The 23,857-nt window shown below is 44.2% G+C and overlaps 1 protein-coding gene across 4 annotated transcripts in view; it reads left to right on the forward strand.

Annotated features, from left to right (window-relative positions):
* Positions 1 to 463: 463 nt before the first annotated feature.
* rapgef5b (Rap guanine nucleotide exchange factor (GEF) 5b) overlaps positions 464 to 23,857 on the forward strand; it is a 30,295-nt gene continuing 6,901 nt past the window's right edge. The window contains exons 1-12 of one of the 4 annotated variants that reach the window (XM_027000052.2): positions 464 to 634; positions 2,254 to 2,319; positions 2,582 to 2,688; positions 2,952 to 3,073; positions 3,434 to 3,602; positions 6,583 to 6,664; positions 8,468 to 8,519; positions 8,735 to 8,805; positions 10,209 to 10,334; positions 14,657 to 14,755; positions 15,468 to 15,600; positions 22,599 to 22,677. In XM_027000052.2, the coding sequence (XP_026855853.2) occupies positions 476 to 634; positions 2,254 to 2,319; positions 2,582 to 2,688; positions 2,952 to 3,073; positions 3,434 to 3,602; positions 6,583 to 6,664; positions 8,468 to 8,519; positions 8,735 to 8,805; positions 10,209 to 10,334; positions 14,657 to 14,755; positions 15,468 to 15,600; positions 22,599 to 22,677 (1,265 nt within the window). In that variant the 5' untranslated portion in view covers positions 464 to 475. Of the gene's footprint in view, positions 635 to 2,253; positions 2,320 to 2,581; positions 2,689 to 2,951; positions 3,074 to 3,433; positions 3,603 to 6,582; positions 6,665 to 8,467; positions 8,520 to 8,734; positions 8,806 to 9,969; positions 10,335 to 14,656; positions 14,764 to 15,439; positions 15,601 to 21,926; positions 22,184 to 22,598; positions 22,678 to 23,857 lie in introns of those variants that run through there. The other 3 variants (XM_035531111.1, XM_035531113.1, XM_035531112.1) reach the window with 3 other exon arrangements.

Genomic DNA, 23,857 nt, shown 5'->3' on the forward strand with positions numbered 1-23,857 from the left:
TGCAGGATTTGAATGGTTTCCATTGTTATGAATTTCCATGGACACAGTTTCATGTTCACGATTCCATGTTTATTTCTAAACACTCATTTAAAACATATATCGAAAAAAGCAAAACTTTATTTAACAGGTAGGCTGCGATCTATTCACGCAAATACGATCTAAAGTCACGTGACTTTACCTTTTGAAGCAAGAACCACACCTATATTTACTCACGTGCGTGTGCCACCGGTTAGAAGATTATATTTCGCGTTGCTCTAAAATTAGGAACGTTATCGTTTAAGTTAGGTACGAATAAACTTGGATTTCTTTAGATTTATTTTGTGTCCCCATGAGTCAGTATCCGTTCGCTGGAAACCGAGGGCGGCGGCAGTGTTTTCAAACAACAAAGGCGAGTGTCGCGTCGCGTTTGTTAATGGATAAATACAACAATAAGTGAATCTTGTTGGTGTAACTCAGACCACCAGTTAGTGTGGATATGGCGGTGGTAGAGGAGAGTCCATCTCCTGTCAAGAGTGGACTTTTAAACTGGCGTTGGAGTCAAATAGTCGACGAACAAGCTCGCCTGACTCAGAGCAGAGACGGCTCACCTGTGCCGTACGAAGGGCTGCTCCTGAGAAAGAAAACCCTTGAAGCTGTAAGTTTGGTCCGCCAAATATTCGTTTCAAGGCTACGAGTCTTCCATTGTCAAAATATTGGCTGTTAAAATGGTCATCTTTTAGTTTACGTGATGGAATTTGGTTATTAGCCTACCAATGAAACACAAAAAGAAGAGTTATTTTCTACATTTAACCCGGTGGCGACGTTTAACTTCGCGTAAACAAGGAGCTCAGCTTTCTCAGCCCTGGTGCTGGGGAAACGCACGACTGTAATACATGTTCATTTTCCCATTTTACGCACATCAGTCTCAACTCATTAGCTTATTAAGCTTTTACCGAGTGTGAGCGATCGGGGAAAACGCTAAAAGGTAGACTAGCGTGCAGAGATTCTCCAGCACCAAGAATGACGAGCGTGGATATAAGTCATTCATTCGGCTGGGTAAGGTTTAGTCAACCTAGAGCTGGTCCACTTGACTTGTTTGGTGGGGTTTCAAATACTGCGCAAAAACAAACATACTGTCACTATAAATCGCTGTAGTTATTAATGACATATTTTCTGAGTTGTAAAAATGTGCATGGAGAACATGCGAGTCTATAAAGAAACCACAGGAAATTTCAAATAAATTACAAAAAGACAAGGATTACATGATTAATGTGTCAAATAAGGCAGTGAATTACTCAGATGAGTGGTAAGTAATGGTGATGGTGTATAACTAAATACATGTGCTTTTTATTACTTAATACATAAAAAAAATTAAGCTAACCCTTTTGTCCACCAAAACACAAGTAGAAACTAGGGAAGTGTTTGGAGCATGCAAGTCGGAACCTGTCTAAGAAAATTCATACAAAATTGGCGGCAAAGTGATTTAAAAAATTGTTTTTCAGCATTGGATGGTCTCAATTATCCTAATAATAGTGTCCTACTGAAGTCCGGATAAATGACACAGGCTTTTTACTCTAAGTAAACTTCAGTTTATACTGACTTATGAATGTGGAGTCATTCAATCAAAGGCCACATAAACCATAACCAGTGGTACCAGGGCAGTGGTAGCTCAGTGGTTAAGGTACTTGTAATTGGAAGGTTGCTGGTTCAAGCCCCACCGCTGCCAAGATGCCACTGTTGGGTCCCTGAGCAAGATCCTTAACCCTCAAGTTGTACTCAGTTATAATTGTAAGTCGCTTTGGATAAAGGTGTCAGCTAAATGTCGTAAATGTATATAACCTAGTAGGCTCTTCCTATGGGCTTGTTGTACAGCAGACTTTGTAGTCACTTGTCTTTATTGTTTATTGTCTTAGCTTGACTCCAAGGAAACTCAAGACACAACACTTTGATGTGTGACTGTTCTATTACTTTTATAAATTAACATTGTTAAAATGTCTCCATTGTTGGCTATACAAATCCACATTCTACACCTCAAGCCCGGTCATTAGACTCAGCAAAGTTGAATGAATGTTTCTTGGAATGTAATTTTTACATAATTTGTCAGATGTGTCAAGATTTCTGAATGGAGTAGATGGTTTGGATAAGCTGGCTGTAATTCTCTGAATAAACTATTATATGAAAGCTGCATTTCAAGAGACCGCAGACAGTGTTTATTGTTTGAGGAGACAGAGACCCATTGTTTATGGAGTGTTTAACCTCTGTTTCCCCTACTAGATTGCATCAAGGGAGCAGCTGCCTGAGACTATCCACTGTGTAAACTCAGGAGCCTCCAGACCCAAGGTAATATGGACATTTTTGTCATTATTTTAAGTCCTTGAGTGACCTGAAAATCTGGTTGCTTCGAGTAGGTCAAAATGCACATGGGTGAAATTGGAGCCACTGTTGTTGTCTGCACTTGATGTTTATCAGATACTTTTCTGCATTTGTGGTTGTGGCATGTGGCGTTACCTGCCATTTAACTGTGTAATAAAAGCACAGCTTCAGAAGATACTTGTAACTTAATATATTTCAAATGTGTAAACGATCTTTCTTTGTGTTGAAGACTTGTGTGAAAAATGTGCCTTGTGCTGGCCACGCACTGAGGAATGCTTTCTTATCCAATGGGCAAGAAAACTGGAAAGCCCATGTAAAACTTGCCAGAATTATAAAGTAAGACCATCCATGTTAAAATGCCTGAAGTATTCAATTAATTGCTATGACTTGGTTTACATGGTTTACAAAGCTTAGTTTCCCTTGTGCAATTACTTTTGATTAAAATTAATTTTAACAATTTCAGTTTGTCCATGAGAGAAGTAAGTCCTAATAAATCCTAAACTGTAGTGTTTACATGTACCTCTGTGTTGATGCATTTATGGCAGAGGTGTTGAGTAACTGCCTGGTCTGTGCACTATGGTGGTGATGTCCCTCTACAGAAGAAGCTACGTAGGACTGGAGCTTGTGCGATGGCTAATGGAGCAGTGTGCATTTGTTCAAAGCAGAGGGGCGGCTGCCGGAGTCTGGAACATTCTGCTGGAGCTGGACATTCTCCTCTCAGGTACATGGCACGTAACGATGGGTGTCCTCCTGTTATTGCCATGTCACTGTTTGTCTAAACACACAGAGCTTGTTGACATGTCCATGAAGGATGTGCTCATTAAATGGGTTTACCTAATAAACTGTCAGATGACTGTAGAAGGGGGATGGTGAGTGTTTCTTAATTTATTTCAGAAATTTAAGGACCTTTCTGTGTGTTAAATATTGAATTGTGTATTTCATCAGTATGCCATTTAAGGTGATTTAATACTCTTTTACATGCACTGCATTTAATTGAGTCCTCTTTACAGTTAATGTAAACCCTATTCATCCAACACTGTTGACACTTGGGTCTAACACTGCAACATGGTGTATGTTCCAGTGGAGAGGCAGTCCATGTTTGAGGACTCAGGGGCTCTGTACCAGTTCTCCTTTGAGGAGTGTGAAGCCCAGAGCTGTGACTTCAGAAATCAGAGTCAGTGGCAGAATGGAGTGAGTTTCCTCATACAGCTGGTCCCCCACACCCAGCTCCATGTGGATACCCATAAACAGTGAGTAGCAGATGTATTGGATAAGTCTTATTAATCTCAGTTATTGTTAACTATGAAATGCGTCCAACTATTCATAATGCTCTACTCGATGCATTTAATGCTTCATCTCAAAGGCCTTTATTGTAAGGCTTTTGTCACACATTTGCTACATTATTCTATAATTTCAGTAAATATCTGAACACTTTACATGTACAATTTTTATATGCTTGTGATTTTGCCTCTAAATATGTAATTCTTCACTGAGATCTGGTTTGAGGGTACATGTATCCCCTGTGTTTTCCATGGGATATGATGATGTATGGCCTGTGCCAAACAATCGAGCTTCACATGTAGTCCAGTACACTCACTTCATACCAGAAACATCACAAGCTCTTCACGGAGGTCATCAGGTCGACAATTCCCTACATTGGCGTTTCGCTGAATTACGCTCACGACACCATTCAGAAGGTTTGACAGTGAGGTCTGGTGTCCATCCTCACCCCTTTCCAAACACAAACCAAACCTCTTTAAATGTAAACTCGAATTGGCCTCTCCAGCTGCACTAACACAGGCAATGAGTGCTCGGTGCCATCAGTTCCATATGGGCTTTATGCACTATTCCAACAACCAACAAACTGTGCTGCATCTACGCAGGCAGTCACTTGATGATAACCTGTAAAACCCACATTGGCCTCCCCAGTGACTAAGAGCATACTCAGCCCCACTGGCAGTGTTGACGCATGCTCAGTGCCACCGGTTCCGTCTAGCTCTACCACATTACACAATGACGTCACACAGCAACCCGTTCACCTACCAGCCCTCCATATACCTAAAACGCAGCACACCCCAGCCATTCCCCCTTTATAGTGCTAGTTCCCCCCGCTAGTTTGTGATCTCATCCACAACCACTTGTTGGCCCTTTCAACTCCTTCATAGCTAACCTTAGTTCTCTAACGCCCATCTCTGCTGGTCTTATTTCTGCCTGCCACCTACGGTCTCTCACCATCATGCTTCAGGTTCGTCCTTTCAAAACCTTCATCCAATGCATCTTCAAATGGAATTGTTAACCTAATTCATTGTTTAGCTGTTACTCCAGGAGCCGTCAGCCAATAGCATTCAAACTGTCAAAGCCACCCCCATGTCAAAACTCATGCAAATAGCAGCTGAGGGGAATGTACTTGTTTGCACAAGTAACCATCAAATCAAGGACAAACCTTTTGAGAATGGCGGTGGAGGGGGAAGACAGGTTGAGCGTGACATGATGATAAATTTGCACAAAATTATTATTGCTGTATTCTCAAGTTGCGCATTCAAATGTGCTTGTTAATTCCCCCCCCCCCCCCCCCCCCCCTCTGTATTTTTGCACGCAATGTTAAAACGTATTCGTTTATATTTTTCAACCTGTATTTTTGGGACATCCAGTTTTGGCATCAAAATGACGCCATAGTGTAGAGGGGAACCCGGAGGTTAGTGCAAGATTCATCATGGAGAAATGAGGACGTTTGGAAGTATAAATGAAGAGAAGTAAGGGTGGATTTGCAGGCTTGGTCTTTCTCCACAACCTCAGTTGTTCCATGACTCCATTTTTTTCCTGCAAGTTTTTTTAGCTTTCAAAGATGCACTTAATCAGCTAACTTCACTCTTGAGTTACCAGTTCACAGAATGTCTGTATCCTTTATGACGAAGCGAGATGCAGCTAGATGAAGCGAGGCTGCAGTCTGTTGCAGGCTGTATCCCCTTACACTTTGCCATTAAGAAAGTATCTGGAAATCTGATCTCAGATCAGCAGCAAAGGGGAACTTCAGGCTCCTACCTCGGCAGAGTGACGTTATTAATCTTGCACAATATGCCGGAACCCATATCAGCCTAAGGGCCATGTATGAGTGTGATGAGGGCTATAGGAATCTTCCTAATCTTCTCTCTGTCTGTCACATCAGATTATAATGCCTGCTTCCTTTTATACAGTATATAGCTCATTATGGAATACTGAATTAATTTACCATGAACATATACTGACCACTTGTTTCTACTTTAGAACTGTTGAAATCAGAACCCTAACATTTCAATGTTGGTATTTCGAGTAGTTTATTAGCTTTCAGAAAAGCATGTATAGAATGTCATCAGTCAAACTGCCCTGTACTTAAGAAACTGCGTTGCAGTTCCATCACTTACCAGCAGGTGTCTACATGACATAATGTTCTTGGTGAGGATGTGTCTTTCAGACAGTCTGTGTTGCTGTCTGCCCCCTCCAGTGTTCCTATTTTCTTTCTCTCTGTATCCATTGTCAGTCTCTTATTCTGCGTGTACTTGACCCTGCATAATTGCTGCTCACATTAAATCTGGCCACAATTTCTAATGGTCTGTATGAATGAATGTAAGGTTTATTTTGAGACTAAGCCATTAACTCACTGCACCCAAGCCCTGCCAGCTGAGCTTTACATAGATTTGAATGTGAAAATAGAATTGGACCTCCTTTGTTTCACCATTCCAGTTTATCCCTTGGGTGTACTGGATAACCAGTCCTGAATGGTAGAGCATAATTCCTTTTGAGGACACGCACGGACACAGACATGGACACACGCACACAAATCCAGATATGTGACTGGGACCCTGCCGGGAAGGGAATTCGCCTAAAAGGAGGCTTAAACTCCAGGCTGTGTTTTGCACCATCTCTTCCTGTCTGTGTGAAAGTGGGCCATTGAGGTGGCGCACTCTGCAGCGTCATCCCAGCTGTCTCGGGCAGAAAGAGGCAAAGACGAGCAGTTTTTAGACCCCATTTCCTCTAATGCAGCACATTCTTACCTTTGCCCCACATGGCCTCCATTTGCCCAGGTCTTTATAGAACTACAATGCATACAGCTAAATATTGGCTGACTGCCTGCATCATTAGAACAAGGTTATATTGGGTATGCAACTTAATAGAGAGGGTGTGTCTCTCTATAGGTAAATCTTTGTGTTTTTATGTAACTTATTGCGTGCATGTCTGCTTGTGTGTGCGCAGGTGTGACGGAGAGTCTCGGAGAAGTCCTGAAGTTTGCGGTCGTGTAGCCCAAATGCGAGCGCTCGAGCGCCTCACGTCCACGGTGAGGAAAGTCTGCAGTGCTGCGGCCCTTCTCAAGCCCAACACTTTGCATAACTCTGCAACGATCGGTTTGGTTCGCCAGTTCCGCTGCTCCGCCTGCAGCCAGCGTCGGAAGGCGCGAGAGTGTCCCAGAAGGACCGCATGTCTACTATGTGTCACTTTTGTCGATTTCTGTGGCCACCGAGATGGGCCAGCAAGTGCGGAGCTAAACCGACCTGTACCCGCCGCTCTGCAGGTCATCATGTTCGGAGCGTTCATACAATATGTGCGTTACCAAGGCCGTGCTGAGTGCGCTCTGCCTCCAGCCATCAAGGTAATGTCGCAGAACTGCCCCGCAAGGTGAGGCCGCGCATCTGCAGTCACCTTGGCAACAGAAATAGAAACCGTCGCCCGCAATTCGGAACAGGCCCGCACTAGTGCTGGGCTCGGTGGAGCAGACTATTAATTTCCCGCTGTGCTTTTCTAGAGCTATGCGCAGCTGTGTGGCTACGTGGCTCATAACTTGAACACTGAATCACTCTCTCTGTTTCCCTGTTATGTAATATTTTATAGCAAGGTTGTGGCATATTATCCTGAATATGGGCTTCACTGCAGTCCTGTTGCCACAGCGTACTCTTTGAGTGCCAAGTGCATTTATTGGGTCACATTCTCATGAAATGTTTACAGTATAAATTAAAACATTACACCCACAACAGTGATACCTCAGGATCCAATAATACATGAAAGATGAAAGCCATTCTAAACCAAAAATGTAGAAGATTTTGGCAGCAGTATATATGGGGATTTATTTTCCTCTTCTGCATGGAAGAGAGTTGAAAGGTACTATTTTGGGCACTGCTCAAATAGGGTCAGAATGGCATAGTTCCCAGACCAGCCGCATTTTTTCCTGGGCTGAAACTGGATACTCCAGCCTCGTGGGAGATGTAGTTTTTCTGGACCACTAAGCATGTTTAAACACTTAAAATTGCCTGTCTCACACCTGGGTTCGTATCTTTTTGCATGGATGAGCACGCTTTTGTAAACACAATGCTTTCTCACAGATTAATGATGTATCCTCTTCGATAAGTTTAAGAACAACTGACTTGTAGATACACTTTGTTACAGACTTTTCCTGATTTGTGCCTACACGTAATTTGTCATTAGTTTAAATATTCCGTCATTCCCATGCTTAAGGTCACTGTACAAAGTAAACAAATACTTGCACAGATATGTAGGTACAGAGCAATGCCAACAGCCTTTTATAAGTGTTTAGTTTCTGATCAGACCACTCAACTCAGCAGTGACCTTGCCCTGTAAAAATCCACCAACCCTGCAGTGACTGGTAGTACTCTGGCACACTTCTAGGCAACTTTTAGTGAAGTGTCCAGTGAAAGCAATTAACGTAGGTGTTTCTAATAAAGGTGTGTGTTCACGTTGCCTATAGAGTTAACAGACCCAATGACTGGCTACTCTTCTTGCATGTTGTGCTAATATACCTGTCTGATGCATCTTCATGATTATAATCATAGCATGTTTTCTTTCCCCTACTTGGCTATGCAGCGTTCTTCAAATGTCCAGGAATGCCCCCCTATCTTGTAAATTCATTAACACCAGCCCACAGTCTGTCTCCCTAAACTAAACTGAGTGCCAAGCAGGGGCCTATCGGGGCCTCGGGCTGCTTCAGTTCCCTCCCGTCGCCGGAGATGCGGCACTTTTGTGGGCTGCTGCCCACACCCTCAGCACCTGCTGCGGTGCCCGTCTGCCCGCCACGCCCGTGCCGACGGCCTGAGCTCCAAGCTCCCGCTGAATCGCTCTGTTTGTACAGGTGCAGACTGAACTGGTGGCAGCGCTGGCCCGCAAAGCACACAGCAAATCAAGTAAGGTTTGTTTGTTGGCATTTTTTGACATCGCTCTGTGGTGCAACCAAAGAACGTCTTGGTTAATTATGTATTTCCATTAAAATGCTTGCTGTAGTGTGAGGTACACAGACTTATGAATTATTGCTAATAATTGTAAGCGGGACTCCTTAATGTGTTCCTAGGCACTTGAGTTCATATTACTCTGCCTCATTCTTTATTGATGTCTTTGACAGTGACCAAGGGCTCCAGTCCAGGGCACGCTGCCGACCTCCCCCCCAACGCATCATGTTGCAGCGAGCAAAAGGTATTGCGGTAAATCCCGTTTGTCCATGTGTGCTGAGCTCGGGTCATTCAAATCCACACTGTCTTAAGTCAGCCATGATGTCCAGGCAGTCCCTGAGTGACCATTACCCTTCAGCTGCGCAGTCATCAGTACACGGAACTGGGCATGGCAGAGGGGGAAAGAGACGTGTTTGGACGTTGCTGGATCTATACCATGTGACGTGAGACTCTGTTCTTTCACGTTGGTGTAGTATAGTTGAGGAGCTGGAGAAATGGTTATGGTTGAAATGTAATGTAAGTGAAAGCCTTGGTATATCTTATGATAAGTGTTCATGGTGGGCTACTGTAGGAATGCAGTATGGCATATTCACTGTGTTTGTGCTTATGTTCAACGCTAATTTAAAACTGGAAATGTATTTATGCAAATGAGGTTGACGGAAAGATAGCAAGGTATTTCCCTTTTGCTTTCAGATTAATTGTTCATTGTTCTGTGTTCGGCAGAGTTGAATGGAAGGTGAGGTGTTTGTTGTGTAGATTGTACCTGTCTAGTGTGATGTTAAGTTCCCTTATATATCCAGCAGAGCAAAGATGTGTGTGCAGCTGAGGCAGATTCCTTTCTTGCTTTAAAAGTATGAGGTTATAAGGGTTCTGTCTATAAACTGTACTGTGTACACGTGTGCACCTGCAAGGGGGTGGGATGGAACAAATTTCCTTCTGTTAATAAATATAGAATCTCGACGTCAGCAGGTAAAGACTGTATTGTTTACATTGTCAGCATATAAACAAGTCTTGAGAGCGCTTCGGAGCACAATGAAAGGAAAGCTTGTGTCAAAATTAAACTTGATGCCGTGTCACTGATCTGATCTATGCTACCGCAAATGCGTCTCTGGTGGATGTCCATTCATCACTCGCAATGGTGTGAAAGAGCCTGAAAAGCTTAGCATGGGGTGTTTCATTAGTCCTGAGAGCATCATGTCCAGTGTAGAGGACCTTGCCCTCTTCCACACACCCCTCCTCATAACATGCCCTGCCTTCTCCCTGTTTCTGGAGATTGTCAAACTTCCTATTCAGGATTGTAGCCACTAGCAGATGTTTCCTGGCCACTCCCACCCCTTGCCAGAGAGAGGGAGAGAGAGAGACCCAAAGGCAGGTTCTCTCTCCACCTACGGCGAAATGCCTACAGAGGCTGTCTGATACACAGCTTTAAAGCATGTCTCCTGCAGCTCACTGAAGCCAGTGTACTGGACCACAAAAGCAGTCTTCCCTGGCACAGTAGCAGGAACTTCGTGTTTCACCTGAGGCGAGGGCGGTGACACACTAGCTCTCTCAGCCATCCATAGAGGCCAGGCTAGCCCAGAGCGCTCCAGCCCCATGGCATGGGACTGTGGCCTGAGGTATGTGTTCTCTGTGTCCCCTGCGCTGCAGCAGGGCCCCGGGGCTGCGTCCCGCGACCGGGAGGATATCAGCCGCATGGAGATGGTCCAGAGACTGGCCAAGGACGGCTGCCGTCTGCTCCACAGCCCGTTGAGACAGGCCGAACGCCCAGCCGAGGTGAGGCGGTGCGCACACACCTCTCGCACGCAAGCATTCACTTCAGCACAGCCTTGCCTGCTGCCAGAATCCTGCTATAGGGCTTAATATGTTTTAATATTGCCCTAATTATCTAAAATCAGAAGTTGTGTCTGTGCTCTGACATCAGGAAAACCTGATGCAATAGCCACAGGACTGGACAAAGCTAGACATGCTTACAAAGGCATTGAATTGTTGTGTGTGTGTGTGTGTGTGTGTGTTTTTACATTTTTTTTCCCCTCACAAATCAAATACGACTGTGTTGAAGACCTTTCCTTAGTCGAAGTACATTGTGCAGCTATTCTACTTGTTCCCTGAAACCAGTACTAACAAATGTACAATTGTAAATATACATGTATAGCATATAATAAAATTTGATGCTAAAAAATAATTACAATTATTTAGTTATTTTAAAAGCTACATGCATTATTAAATCAGATCTACAGTCTATGATCTTTAGATCTTCATGGAATGAATGTTATGATTTTAACATCTGCTGTTTTGAACATAAACTTTACCTCCTAACTTCAGAAGCACTTTGCTTGCACAGCTGATGGACCTCTGTCTGAAACAACCCGATACTCCTGTGTTTGTTTTGTTTTGTTTTTTTTAATGCACACTGCAGTTACTCCCTAGAATCTTCTGCATATTTACATTTGTGGGGCAGAGTCAATCTTCTGAATATGCTGCCAGTTTTCTCATTCCTGTCTCCGATTGGCTGACCTCATAAGGTCAAAGTTCTCCACTTCCTGCTAGTTCTTGTCATTGACAATGACAGGAAAGCCTGATGTAATAGCCACAAGACCGGACCAAACCAGTCATATGTACCACCGTACCAAGGCATTAAATTAGAGGCATTTGATTTGAGAGGGGAAAAAAAACTGTTGATGACCTTTCCTTAGTTGAAGTTCATTGTGCAGCATGATATTAAAAACTGTTAAATGTGAAACCTAAAATAAGACGCATGCTGTAACTTCTTTCTTAGGCTTATTCATTATATAAATCTTGCTGTTATTGTTTCAGCAAATGTCATGTTGGGGGGTGACTCAGCAAGAGAGGTGCTTGGCTTAGCATTGTTGTACTGTCTTCCACCCTGAAGCATGGTGCTTTTAAAAGCCTTTTAAAGTATCTCTTTTACAGCCACTCATCATAGTAGGGCCTGAAATGCATTAAACTGGAAATGTATATTGAAGTATGTCGCCATGAGAGTGATCTAGACAATTACGGCCTGTCCTGTCACTCAGTGATGAAATGACCAGTCGTTGTCTGTGCTGGAAGTCGGTTGTATTGGACTTGAACAGCCTTGTTTGGAGGCTTCTGTGTAGAATGGGATGTATATGCTAGCTATACATATGACCAACACCTTCAGTGTATGCCTTCAGTGATTTATTGTGTTTTCTTAAGTTGTAAGATGGCTTGCGTTATTTCTGATGGGACTGTATAAACGGTCTGTGTGTGATACAAAGGTCATTTTGAGCAAAAACCAGGATCATGATACTCTCATGATTTTAAAAATAATGTCTGGAAGATGTTGGCAAGGAATATTTTTAAACCATACTAATAAATAAAAATATCATTCAAGCTTTTTCTTTACACTTAATCACAACAAGTTGATTACAGTCACCAGTGTACATTTGGGTGCGTTCTACCCTTTGATTTACAGCTGCATCTCTCTCATTCAGAGAGTAATGTTCCAGGAAAGTCAGAGTACTCTGTACAGAGGTCTAATGCCTCGTGAGTAGCGTTCTTCACTGTTTGCAGTTAGCTACTGTAGGCACCAGACCTTACAGCTCATAGTGGCTTTGGCCACTATGCAACATTTTATTAATTAATTTCACAGGTGCAGAATATATACTGTTGCTGAATCATGTGATCTATCATAAAATAAATCCTTTCCTAATTATTTCCTTAAGAAATGTGATTGAAAATATTTATGTAAAAAAACAAAAACAAATTCTCTGCGAGCCATGTCTGTGAAGTGAGAGTTGATCACAGATACAGAAATGTCCTGTAATGAACAGTGGGATAAACGGTGTCATCTTCGTGTGTGTGTGTGTGTGTGTGTGTGTGTGTGTGTGTGTGTGTGTGTTTTCAAATTTCCATTCCCATCTTAAACAGATATTGCAGTGTTGAACAAGAAATTTGATCTCACAATGAGGTGCAGTTTTGGATGTGCTATTCAGTGCAGCTACCAGCCATAACTGTAAGGCCTACTTTAGAACACTTTTATACCACAGATTACTTGACTGAGCTGTTGGTGTTCGTGTGTCATTCAGATTTTTTATTTTTTTTCCCCCCTAAATACAACCAGAGAGCAAATAGTTTTTTGTGCCTAGATGGTGTTTTGTGTGTTTTTTTTGGTTTTGTTTTTGTTTTTTAAAGGAAAACTAGCTAAACTAGAGCAGCAATTTCATCCTGCAGAAAGGTGGCTGAGTGGGTCAGATTTTGAGTCCATAAATGCCCTTCAGATTGCCTTTAGTAGCCAGCAGCACAATAGATTGGGAGAGGGTTCAGATTATGGCTACCCTAACCCAAACCCTGGAGTTAAGAGTCGTCTTGTAGCGACCTCCCATATGTGGGCCCCGAAGCAGGTGCCCTAGAGACATTTTGATGTATGCACAAGGTATGGTGGTTGTGTTTTGGGATTTGATTTTGCCTGCTTCAAATGTCATTCCAAAGTGTGTGTGGGGCTTTTGTTTTTGTGCTTTGTTTGGCCCCATTCATTCATTCATTCATTCAATGGTTTTAATAAGGTGTGTGATACAACAACCAATGTCGTCTAAATCCTACCATGCTTACCAAGAGTGCGAACAGAATGAGCAGTGACCTCAGCCCCCTGAACCCACCGCATGAGGTCCTGCACAGTGGACCTTAACGGCGTGCCTTCTTCTGGACAATTCTCCACAGAACGTGCTTCCTGCAGAACGTTTTTTACATGTTGGCGCTCTTTCCTAAGTGGCACTTTTGCATTTGGAAAGTGATTTGCCCCAGAGTTAACCTCTTTACTAAGCTGGGTGGATGAAGTGTGTATGCGCGTGCGCATGCGTTCAGAGTTGACTGACTGCGTGCAGTATGCCTTCATGTATCTGTTTGTGTGACAACAGGCTCACTGAAGGCCTTTCGACGCTTCAGTGCTATAGGCAATTAGAGCAGGAAAGTGCTGGCTCTTCCAGCCTGGCTGTCTTCCTAATTATATGTGCATCCACACACACATGTGCGCGCGCGCGCACGCACACAGCTGGCTGATGGGCTGTTGAAGTGCTGTGGGTCATGGACAGTGCGCATGAGACGAGGCCTGCTCATTAAATCCCAGAAACACGCATACAAAGTGGTGTGTTGCACGCCGGCGCGCACTGGAGCCATTTTTGTCCAGGATTTCTCATGTGCTGTCTGACAGCAGTGAAGGGTCTGCGCTGAACAGACACGCCCTTATTTACCATCTGAACTTGGATGCTTGTGTTTGCAAATCAGCAACGCAAACAGTCCAACTTGAGCGCCTTGACGCCCTGGATTTGCTACTGCACACAGCACAGAACTAGACCACACTGACTAGTGTTTACATACAGGCACTCCCCTGGCAGACGCACAAACATTCGTGTGGTTCGTATGAGAGCCGGCTACATTATGCATGCAGCCCCTACCCACCCATCTCTGTAGCCTGCATCACAGCAGGGAAGCGTGCAGTGCAAAAATAATGACACTCAAATGTCCTGCTGGACGTGTTCCATCAAGTACCTACAGTAGCAGAGTGGCTACAGTACTGAGATTTATGGGCACTTATTATTTTAGAATGGGTTTTTTATTATGTTAGCAGCCAAGAGAACCAATAGGTTAGTCTGTGCTGATGTGGGTTTGGGCGTGGTGTGCACTTGCCTGATCACATGCGTGCACACAAGATTGATAACACCCAAGTGACAAGGTGGAAGTTATTGTAACGGGGCCCCATACTGATGGTAAAATGCAGGACTGATTCCTTTGTTCAGAGCACGCCGTTACTAATGCACGAACCCACAGCTACACACACCCAGAGCAAAAAAAAAAACCCCAATACCTAATACTCACTACAGCACCCTTTTTAAATTGGTGCAATTGAGGTTTATGAAAGATTAAATCATTAAAATTTGCATTTAGCCACACATGAATATGAATATAGAAGCGTGCGTTGGACTGGCAAAAGCTAAAGCGAATCCCTGTGATGAAAGCTGTTTGATGTTGGCTATTAAATTGAGGGGAGCATTGTGATGGAAATCAGGGAAAGGAGGAAAGGGAATCTCCTTGGTGATGATAACCCTCCCTCTCCACAGCCACTCAGTGACGCAGCAGTCCGTGTGTGTGTGAGGGAGAGGAGTCGAGAGAGGCTGCAGCTTCAGAGGACGACGTCAGCACGACCACCCTCCTCCGCCGCCCGGAGGTAAGCTGCGCGCACGCACACACACGCGTGTACATGCAGGCTCTCTCTCTGTCCCCCTCCTTCAGCCCCCCTGCACTTTATTATCCTGTAGTCGTTTCCTCTCCCACATTCTCCCCCCCCCTCTCCCTCTGCTTTTTTTTTTTTTTTTCTTCCCTCCCTTTCCTGCCGCGCTCTCTCTCTCTCAGAAACTGTCCTTCCTTCTTTCCCTGCCTGAAATCGTTTGCTCTCACACTCTCCACCGCCTGTGTGTATACACACCCACACCCACCCTGTGCGTACTCGGCGAGGATGCGCTGCATCTTCACGTCCTCCCTCGCGTGGAGCTCTCGGAGCCGCTGCTCCAGAGGTTGAAGGCAACAGGGAGGGCAGGCTGTGCAGCTCCCAACCTCGTACCTCTCTCTCCCCGGACACGCCTCTCCGAGCAGCTCCCCCGCGGCATCTCTGGGTCAATGCGGTAGGCTTGGGCTCACGCTGGCATGGGCAGCAGGCGTACAGTGACCCTTGACCCTCTGCCGGAGGGCAGGGCGACGCTGGCCCTCGTAGAGCAGGAGGAAGATGAGGATGAGGACGGCGGCTCCGACAGCAGCAGCGAGCGAGCAACTTTGCCCACGTTCGACGTTCCCTACTTCCGCTACATCGATGACGAGGGCGCCGAGGAAGACGAGTGGTGCGGCAGCAGTCGCTCGCTTTCCTCCTTCGACGAGGAGGACTCTAGTGACTCCTCTCTCTCGCACAGGTACACCGGCGTGCCTGCCACCCCTGAGAAGGTTCTGGAACACCTGCTGAGCCACCTGAGGCTGGACGAGGATTGCGGGAGCCTGCAAGCCAGAGAGGCAGGTGAGTGTTCCCCTCGGCCTGCCGTGCCAGCCCCTGTCGCACTGCTTCCTTTGGCTCAGTGTGCTGTTGAGGTGCATAGCCTATAAATTGTCAACACAGAGCTGTTGAATGATTCCTGTGGAATATAACTACCACAGCACTCGTATATTAAAATGCATTTCTTGTGCATGTCAATTATTTAAAATGTGCTGCACTACTAATGTTAAATGTGCTCATGTCAAATAATTTAAAAACAAAAATTCTGAAATCAGAATTGTGATCCAGGCATTTAAGCAATGACGGCTAGCGTCTTGCAGGGAGGCATCCAAGCTGGAATCGAGCTCCAGTCTGCTGTTCACCTGTAAATTTAAATGGCAGTTAATGTTATAGATTTCAGTGTAGCATGTGTCCCTATCAATGAGGCACTGTCACTATTTCAGGAGATGAAGGTTGTAAATATTGAGACAGTGAAATACTATTCCTCACCGATTTTAAATAAAGGAACTGATTTGCAAGGCTGTTGGATTCTGTAAGCTATGGGAACTTTAGTCACCATTTCCAGGTGGCATTTCCAGGTGGGTCTTAGTCAAGATGCTGTCTCTCATTTAGGGCTGAAAATGTGTAGTCAATGGCTTTTGCAGTCCCTCTTTAGTAAGCATCAGTTCAACAGGGTGAGGGAGAGACCGATAAGAGGCCAGTGGCGAGATCTCCGTGAGATGTGCTGAATTCTGTCGCCCTTTTAAAAAAAAACAAACAAACAAAAAACAGGACGGTACTTTTTCTACTGGGTTGGTTGTGACAGAGTATTTTAGGAAATGGGATGGAAAGAGCAGATGTCTGTACAGACATGAGGATTTAAGACCATATGAATTTAATGTAACGCTGAAGCTTAATTGATCATTACACTTTGAGTCATACTTAATGTGCCTCGAACAAGATTAGTGGCTAAATGCATATGTGAAGCCCACATACTATGGAATAAAGGTGTGGTACGTATTTTACGGGTTTGAAGTGTAGGAAGGAGGCAGTTGATGGTAGTTCCCACAAGCCTTGCCCGTCAGGCTCGATCGTCACACGGCGGCCTTTGATGCCACAGCACGGGTCCGTGTTCCCCTTGAATGATCCCGTGAATGATGCTGTGCAGTCTGAACCTGAGGACACGGGTCAAATGTAGAACTGAACTACTGAACAACCGAGCCAGCTGCTGTCTCAGTGAGCCCCCCAACTCTCCACAACAACTGTTCTTGCTGCACGCTCGTATGTAAATGAGCATGCTTTCATGACGGGTTCACGACTGTGTAATGTACTGTGTTTTTAACTCAGCCTTGCATGCTGTGCATCTTGGCTGTTGGTTTTTAAGATGAGCGCCTGCTCCTGCTCCAGCTGTAGTGCTGCACTCCTCTCAGTGGCAGGCTGCTTGTGTGAGCACTAACCTCATTACAGCCAATGATGGCTAATTGCTGTTGTATGGCCTTAGCGCTTCCTCCCCCCCCCCCCCCTCCACTTTTCTGTCTCGTTCTCTCCTCCTTTTCTTTCTCAGTCTCTCATTTGTTGTCTTATTCTCTCCCGCTCTCTCCCTGTCTTACTCTCTCTCCCATGTACTCTGTGTCAGTCTGAACAAGAACATCTGCCAAGTGCCGAGAGAGAGAGAGACAGACTTGCATATTTATCAGTGTGACGGTACACATGCTCCCTGGGAATTGAACCCGTGACCTTTATGTAACTAGTGCCATGTTCTACATGCTCTACCAGGTGAACCACAGCAGTTTGTTCTTTCTGGACAAAATGGATCCAAAACATTTTTATTTTTTTTATATTGTATAGCCACCTTTATTATTTAATTCATAGGGACTGTATGTGGCTTGTATGGGCTAAAATGTGCAAGTATACACACACACACACACACACACACACACTGCTGGGTTAAACGTTGTGACTGGGGAAAGACTGGAGTGATTTATGGCCAGTGAAAGAATGGCTTATGCTTGTAAGTGCCTGCTGAGCTCCACTCACGTTCAGCGATTTATTCACGCTGAAATGCTGCTGTGTTTTGAGTGACATGGCATCAAACAGTTTCATAAGATCCCTGTTGCACTGACACAAGATTGAAACCTTGGTGTTGACCATTGTCCATAACCAACCTGATGACACAATTTTTGTTGAACCATTTTTATTTGAAAATGAACTTGTTTGGGAGCATTTTGGAGCAGTGAGTAGTCGTCTTTTTCGTCAAGATGATTATAGGTAGTCGCTCATGTTAAGGGCTTTCTGGATGATGGGCATTGATTCTCACACAGATTGCTGTCAGGGGATGTAGGGGCCTGCTGTCGTGTGTGTGTGTGTGTGTGTGTGTGTGTGTGTGTGTGTGTGTGTGTGTGTGGCTCGCTCTGAGGCCTGCCACGCCCTCGTGTGAGGAGAGGTATTGATTTTACTCAGCCAGAGATGTACATTGAGGGATATGTCAGCAGAGTGCACATGTTTACATCCTTATGGACAACTAGGTTGGTACATGGAGGAATATGTGCACTGGTAGAGGCATGGAGCTAAATGTAAGCTAGCCTTGAAGGCATTGATTATTCTGTAGCTCTGAGAGGCTGTTTTATCTAGACATCCAGCACTTTACTGACCCAACTTCAATTTTTAAAACCTATGCTAGGATAGGTAATATGGTTTTGAATTCTTTTGTTGATTTTAGTTTAGCTTAATGTTGTGTTGAAAGGATGTGTAGACAAGAGATGTCTAATCATGCTGCTCACAGGTGCTACTTTTTTGTGCTAGTAATTTTAACCAACATTTTAACCAACTCTCAGTTGTAAAAGGTATATGTGTGTATTTTATGTATATAAAATGTAATGAGATGCCTTTGTTAAAAAAACAAACAAAAAAAACCTCTGACTTCAAGCAAGGTGTAATAGATGAGATGAAGTGATGTCACTGAAGAAGAGTGCGTTCTAAACCAAGATGTTCATCTATCCTACTGGTGGTTTCATACCAGATGTCAGAGGATCAGGATTAGCAAGTCTAGCATGCGTGCTACCTTTATAGAGCTGTTATTGCCCTCATTACTGGGAGCAAAATGCCAAAAGAGCACACATCCATCTTGGTGGAAGTGTTTTTTTTTTGTTTGTTTTTTTATATACTACGACTGGTCTCACGTGTTGACTGGATGTGGTAGCATGTTCAATGCCCTATATGCACTGCAGGGCCTGATCTCTTATTTCACACACGCTGCAGAATCCCTGCTGCAATTTAAAGTGAACTTTAATTTTACAAGCCTTTCAGCGAGTGTTTTTAACAGGAGGGCCCGAATTCATAACCTGTGGGCGAGCGAACGTCGGTTGTGTTCTAGGCAGAGAGCTGTCCTATATTGTCCTCTTTATTCTCCTTTAATGAAGTCAGTGTCTGTAACAGCAGTGCTCAGGCTGCAAAGCTGGTCGAGGCCTGTTGAGGATAATTGGGGGACAATGGTCAATGAGCAGCAGTGGAAGCTGGTCTTCCCGGATGACAGGGAAACTTAATGAATCACTTGGCTCAAAGTGGAGCCACTGATTGCGCGCACACATGCGTGCTCTCCCGCTCAGAACAGCTTATGTGCTGAAAAAAATGAATGTGCTTCATGTTAGATGCCTACCAAAGAGGTAGGTGTGTGTGTGTGTGTGTGTGTGTACGTACGTACGTACATGTACTAATCCTGTGTCAGGATTTGGGCCTTATGTATAGCAGATCACTTTCTGGGTATGGCAGTTTCCCTAAAAACCCAGCAAACCTTCCACAGAAGACCCCGTCCGACAGAAGTATGGTAGACCCCATCCTTCAGCCGCCTGGTACCAGGCAGGACGTTCCCTCTTGGCACTGTCATTTAGAGGGCAGCCATGCTCCTCACGTCCTGCTGTTTCGGCCCATTCCCACTCAAGGGGCTTGTCTGCCTGCTCTCAGCCGTGTGCTGTAGGGCTTTGGAGTAGTGCAGAGTAGCAGCATAGTGCTACACAGTTCACAGCGAGATGCAAGCCGTTCAGACCTTTTTATAGAAGAAAAATATTTGGTTGGTTTGTTTAAATACATCATTTAATACTGCATCTCCCTTGAGCAAAAGGTATGTCGTAGTATTCCTGCGCTCTTGCTGTTTTTAGCATTTTTAGTATTTTATCTTCAGTTCTGTCCCTTCAGGTGGTTTGCCCTGATTTAGCTTGTAGCTTTTGGCTAGGGTATTATGTAGAGTAGTATCTCCAAGTCCACATGTGATTTAAACATGCATCTGACTTGAAGAATCCAAGATGGATAGATACAATATTTATTTATTTATTTATTCTTCATGTGGTCAGTCCAGTGGCACCTGCATTCTGAATCGTGTCGTCTGGTCTGGATTTCCCGTGCTCTACCACTTTTGCATTTGGAAGTGACTGCGGAAAGTTTCGCTGTTCCACTCAGGGAAAGCTGAGCCTGACACAGCAGCGAAGTCCTCAGTCTTTTAGATCATGAAAAATTCATTTTACTTCCAGTAGAATGAGCACCTGCTGGAGATGCGTGGCAGTCCAGGGAGTTGGGGGAAGCAGAAAGCATCTCAGTTATCTGCTCCCACCAGGGAACTTTGGACACTAAAGGTTCAAACTGCTCGTAGCGTATGTCTGCGTCAGAGTTTAACTCTGTTCGGGATTAATTCATGTTACGAATTCAATGAAGCAAAAATAAATCATCAGAACAATGTTTTCTTAAAAGTGAATTGAGGAAGGTTGGTTGAATTGAATGAGAGAAACTGAATTCAAAGGGAATCCACTCCTGGGGGGTGTGTCTGTGTGTGAGAAGAGTAGGACCTTTCAGATGTATATCTGACTCTGGCTGGCTTGAGCATGAGTGCGTTTCTACATATGTGTGCAGCACATGGTGTTGTGCCCCACAGATTACCATAATGGTGTGAGGGTCCACTGGAGCAAAACGCACACAAAGCTGGGGGAAGTAAGTGTGAAATTAAAGTGGAATTTACAACACTGCCAACACACCATGCCCACACATCAGCCAGCAAAGAGAGTTGCTAATGGGATTTTGGCTTAGGATGGAGAAGCACCTCTATTGCCTTCAGTTCAGAAACCCACATTCATTCATTTTTCTCTCTCTCTCTCCTCTTCTGCCTCATTTCTCCTTCTTCTCATCCTTTCTTCCTCCTTTACTCACCGTTATGTCTTGCCCAATCTGCCTAATCTGAGCTGAAGTAGTACATTAAGCCTCAGGCCCTTAAATCTTGTTCTTCAAATATTTAAACAAATGTAAAATGGTTTTATTCATACATTCAGGTAGGACATTCATTAGTCCTACCTTACTTTAGTCATTCCAAAAAAAAACATTGACTAATTGAGAATCAAGTGGACCAAAAGAATGCTCAGGGTGATTTTCTGTCTGCAAAGTGATTTCAGTATCAATGGGACATTTTGATACACTGCTGTAGGGGAGGGGCACACTGGGCAGTTGGTGGGGGGTAGGGAGGTGACTCAAGCTGAGCCACCCCTCCCCAATAGGGGATCATAAATTAACAGTAGTAATTAACAATTTTTAAACAGACCTCCAGCCTGCCTCTTGTAGTGGAGCTGCACAATTGGGTGCTACACCACAGATTTGACAGCAAATTAAACTGTGGTGTTCACAGGGGTTTAGTGCTCACCTTTTGCTCACTTGAAGCAAATTTATAAAGCTTTTCTGATTTGGTGAAACTCAGCCTCATCATCATATCAGCTTCCCAACAAAGCTGTAAGTCAGGCCTGTACAGAATGGCTGAATGACTGCATTTCATGAGCTGCCTAGTAGGTATTGGGCTTATGTATTTGGAGGTAAGAAGCTGAATGCCCAGTGAGTGACACACACAGTGTCATAGATCAACTGCCTCCCCCATGAGTTCCAAGTGAGAAGGCCTGGGGGTGGGGGGTGGGTTTGAAGTCTGAGCAAGGGCTGGGTTAATGCCAAGTCATTAGGCAAGCAGTGAGCCGATGATCTGGTTGGGAGAAGCCCGCGGAGAGGGCAACCACAAGGGCCTTTAAAGGGGAACGTCACCCTGTCCTTTCTGCCTCCCTGGATCCATTCTGTGAATGAGGTTATCTTGTAGCATGAACTGCTCATGGAATTTTGAAAGGCTGCACTTTTAAATCTAAGGATTGTTGGGGCTGAAATCCTCTTGCCAGTGTAATTATTTGGTAGGCCAGTATATGTTTGTTATTTGAATAGAAGTGCCTCTATCACATTATCATGTGTTTGGTAATTATTAATTGTGGTGCGTTTAAATTGTGAAGATGAACAGGTAGGTTTTATGAAATTATAATTTTGTGTATGTGAGGGAGAGGGAGACTATAAAGTATATGCATCTTCAGTGCAACATTCAGAAGGGAAACGGAGAGAAAATGAGACCAAAAACCTTGGTGTTTTTCCCTATAAACAATGGTATTTTCTACCGGCTGGTTTTGGTGCTGGCGATCTCTTCACTCTGCAATTCTTAACTGTTCAAAAGGAACCTGTTTCACTCTTGCCATAGAAGACCCCCTGTCTCCTTATGGCCAGTGTAGATGCTCTGTGCAGCTGAGCATGGAGAGCTGAGGGAAACGCAGCTCCAGTCTGTCTCAAGGTGACCGCTCAAGTCCTGTTTATTGCAGCCACAAAAGAACCATACCTTCAGTATGAGATCGTATCTGTACCAGCACATCACGCTTACAGGCAGATGGGCCTTTTTATTAAGGCCGTGCAATAGAGGAGGGTAATGAGATTGGGAGAGAGATGCTATATTATTAATAACAGTGTGAATCCACACAGCATTCGCTTTTTGCAGTACTAAAGCTGTTTGACTCGCATAAATGCAAAAAATGAAATGACCTCATTCAGTAGATAACGTAAAGCTTACTTATGTGGTGCTATTTGGAGAACACAAGGTATTGCTTAATTCAGGAAATCTCAGGCTAAGTACATAATTTAATATGGACTTGCACAGTGTTTCCTGTTTAACATGTTCATGCCTCATTGATGGGCCTGTCCTTGTCTTTCAGAGACACTTCTGGATGACTTTCTGCTGACTTATCCAGTGATCATGTCTACCAGTGACCTTTGCCAAGCACTGCTTGGACAATATCCTTCTGTCACTACCCAATACACACACACACACACACACACACACACACACAATACAGTCACACCACAGTAGGGGTGTAATGGTACACAGAAGTCACGGTTTGGTTCACATCAGGGATTTGACATCACATTTCAGTGATGTTCCCCCAACCCCTTCCCCTCCCCCAAGCACAAGGCTCTTTCTTTTTATTTATTTGAGCGGAGAGTAGACAAGTGTGCGAGTTGGTTTGTTCCACCTAGTGTCCCATAGTTCCACTCATGTAGCAGTACAGCCTGTGCCATATTAAGACATAAAACGTAAACAGTGAACATAACACTGTGACTTATGTGAGAGTGTTATGTGGAGCTTTTAAAAAATGAAAAGTAAATGGGTCTCAATTCACAGAAGTTAAAAGTATCTCTTATGTTATTGTCCTTTTTATTGTGTACTTTTAGAATAAAAATAATGAGTTCCACGTGGAATATATTTTAGCGTTTAAAGCCTAAGCCCACCCGGAAGAATCATTTCTGTAATATTTTTTGCCCCATGTGTTCACATCTAGATGCTGTTGAAACATGGCAGGATTAAGTAATCAGACCTAGTGTAGTGTCTGCTACACATGCTTGTGCGTTTCCGCACATGTACCCCACAACACTGACTCACCGTCTTCATCCGGTCCACCAATTAGCATAGTTCACTGGCAAACTTAAGCTTTCCCTCATAGCTGATTTGCTAGAAGCAGACAGATAATTTAGGTTCTGTGTGTCATTTGCATTCACCATAGCGGGACCTGTCTCAATCAGACGCCAACAACCTAAGCTTGAGCTAAGCTTAACGCGGCATGTTGCTAACTTGCTAATGGCCTACATCTTAAGGTGGGGGGGAATTTGCGAAGGGGGAAATTTTGATTCTGCATTGTGTTCATCAATCTTTGCACACAGGTTAACGCATATTCTCCATAGGACTGCATGAACCGACCCGTCATATCTACCGTGACGGGACAAAAACACGTACCATTACCCCCCCCTATACCACAGGTGTAGTAACTTCTGTCACTGCAGTACTTTGCAACTTTTTCAACTATTGGTGTGATTTAGACTATCCCCTGTAATTGCCTGCAGTGCTCAAAATATTACAGGCCCTAAACAATATAATGGTAATGAGTTGGAATTTCCCTGTGTATCTAATTACAGTGCA

This window comes from Electrophorus electricus, chromosome 10, assembly GCF_013358815.1.
Source record: "Electrophorus electricus isolate fEleEle1 chromosome 10, fEleEle1.pri, whole genome shotgun sequence".
Classification (NCBI taxonomy): Eukaryota; Metazoa; Chordata; class Actinopteri; order Gymnotiformes; family Gymnotidae; genus Electrophorus; species Electrophorus electricus.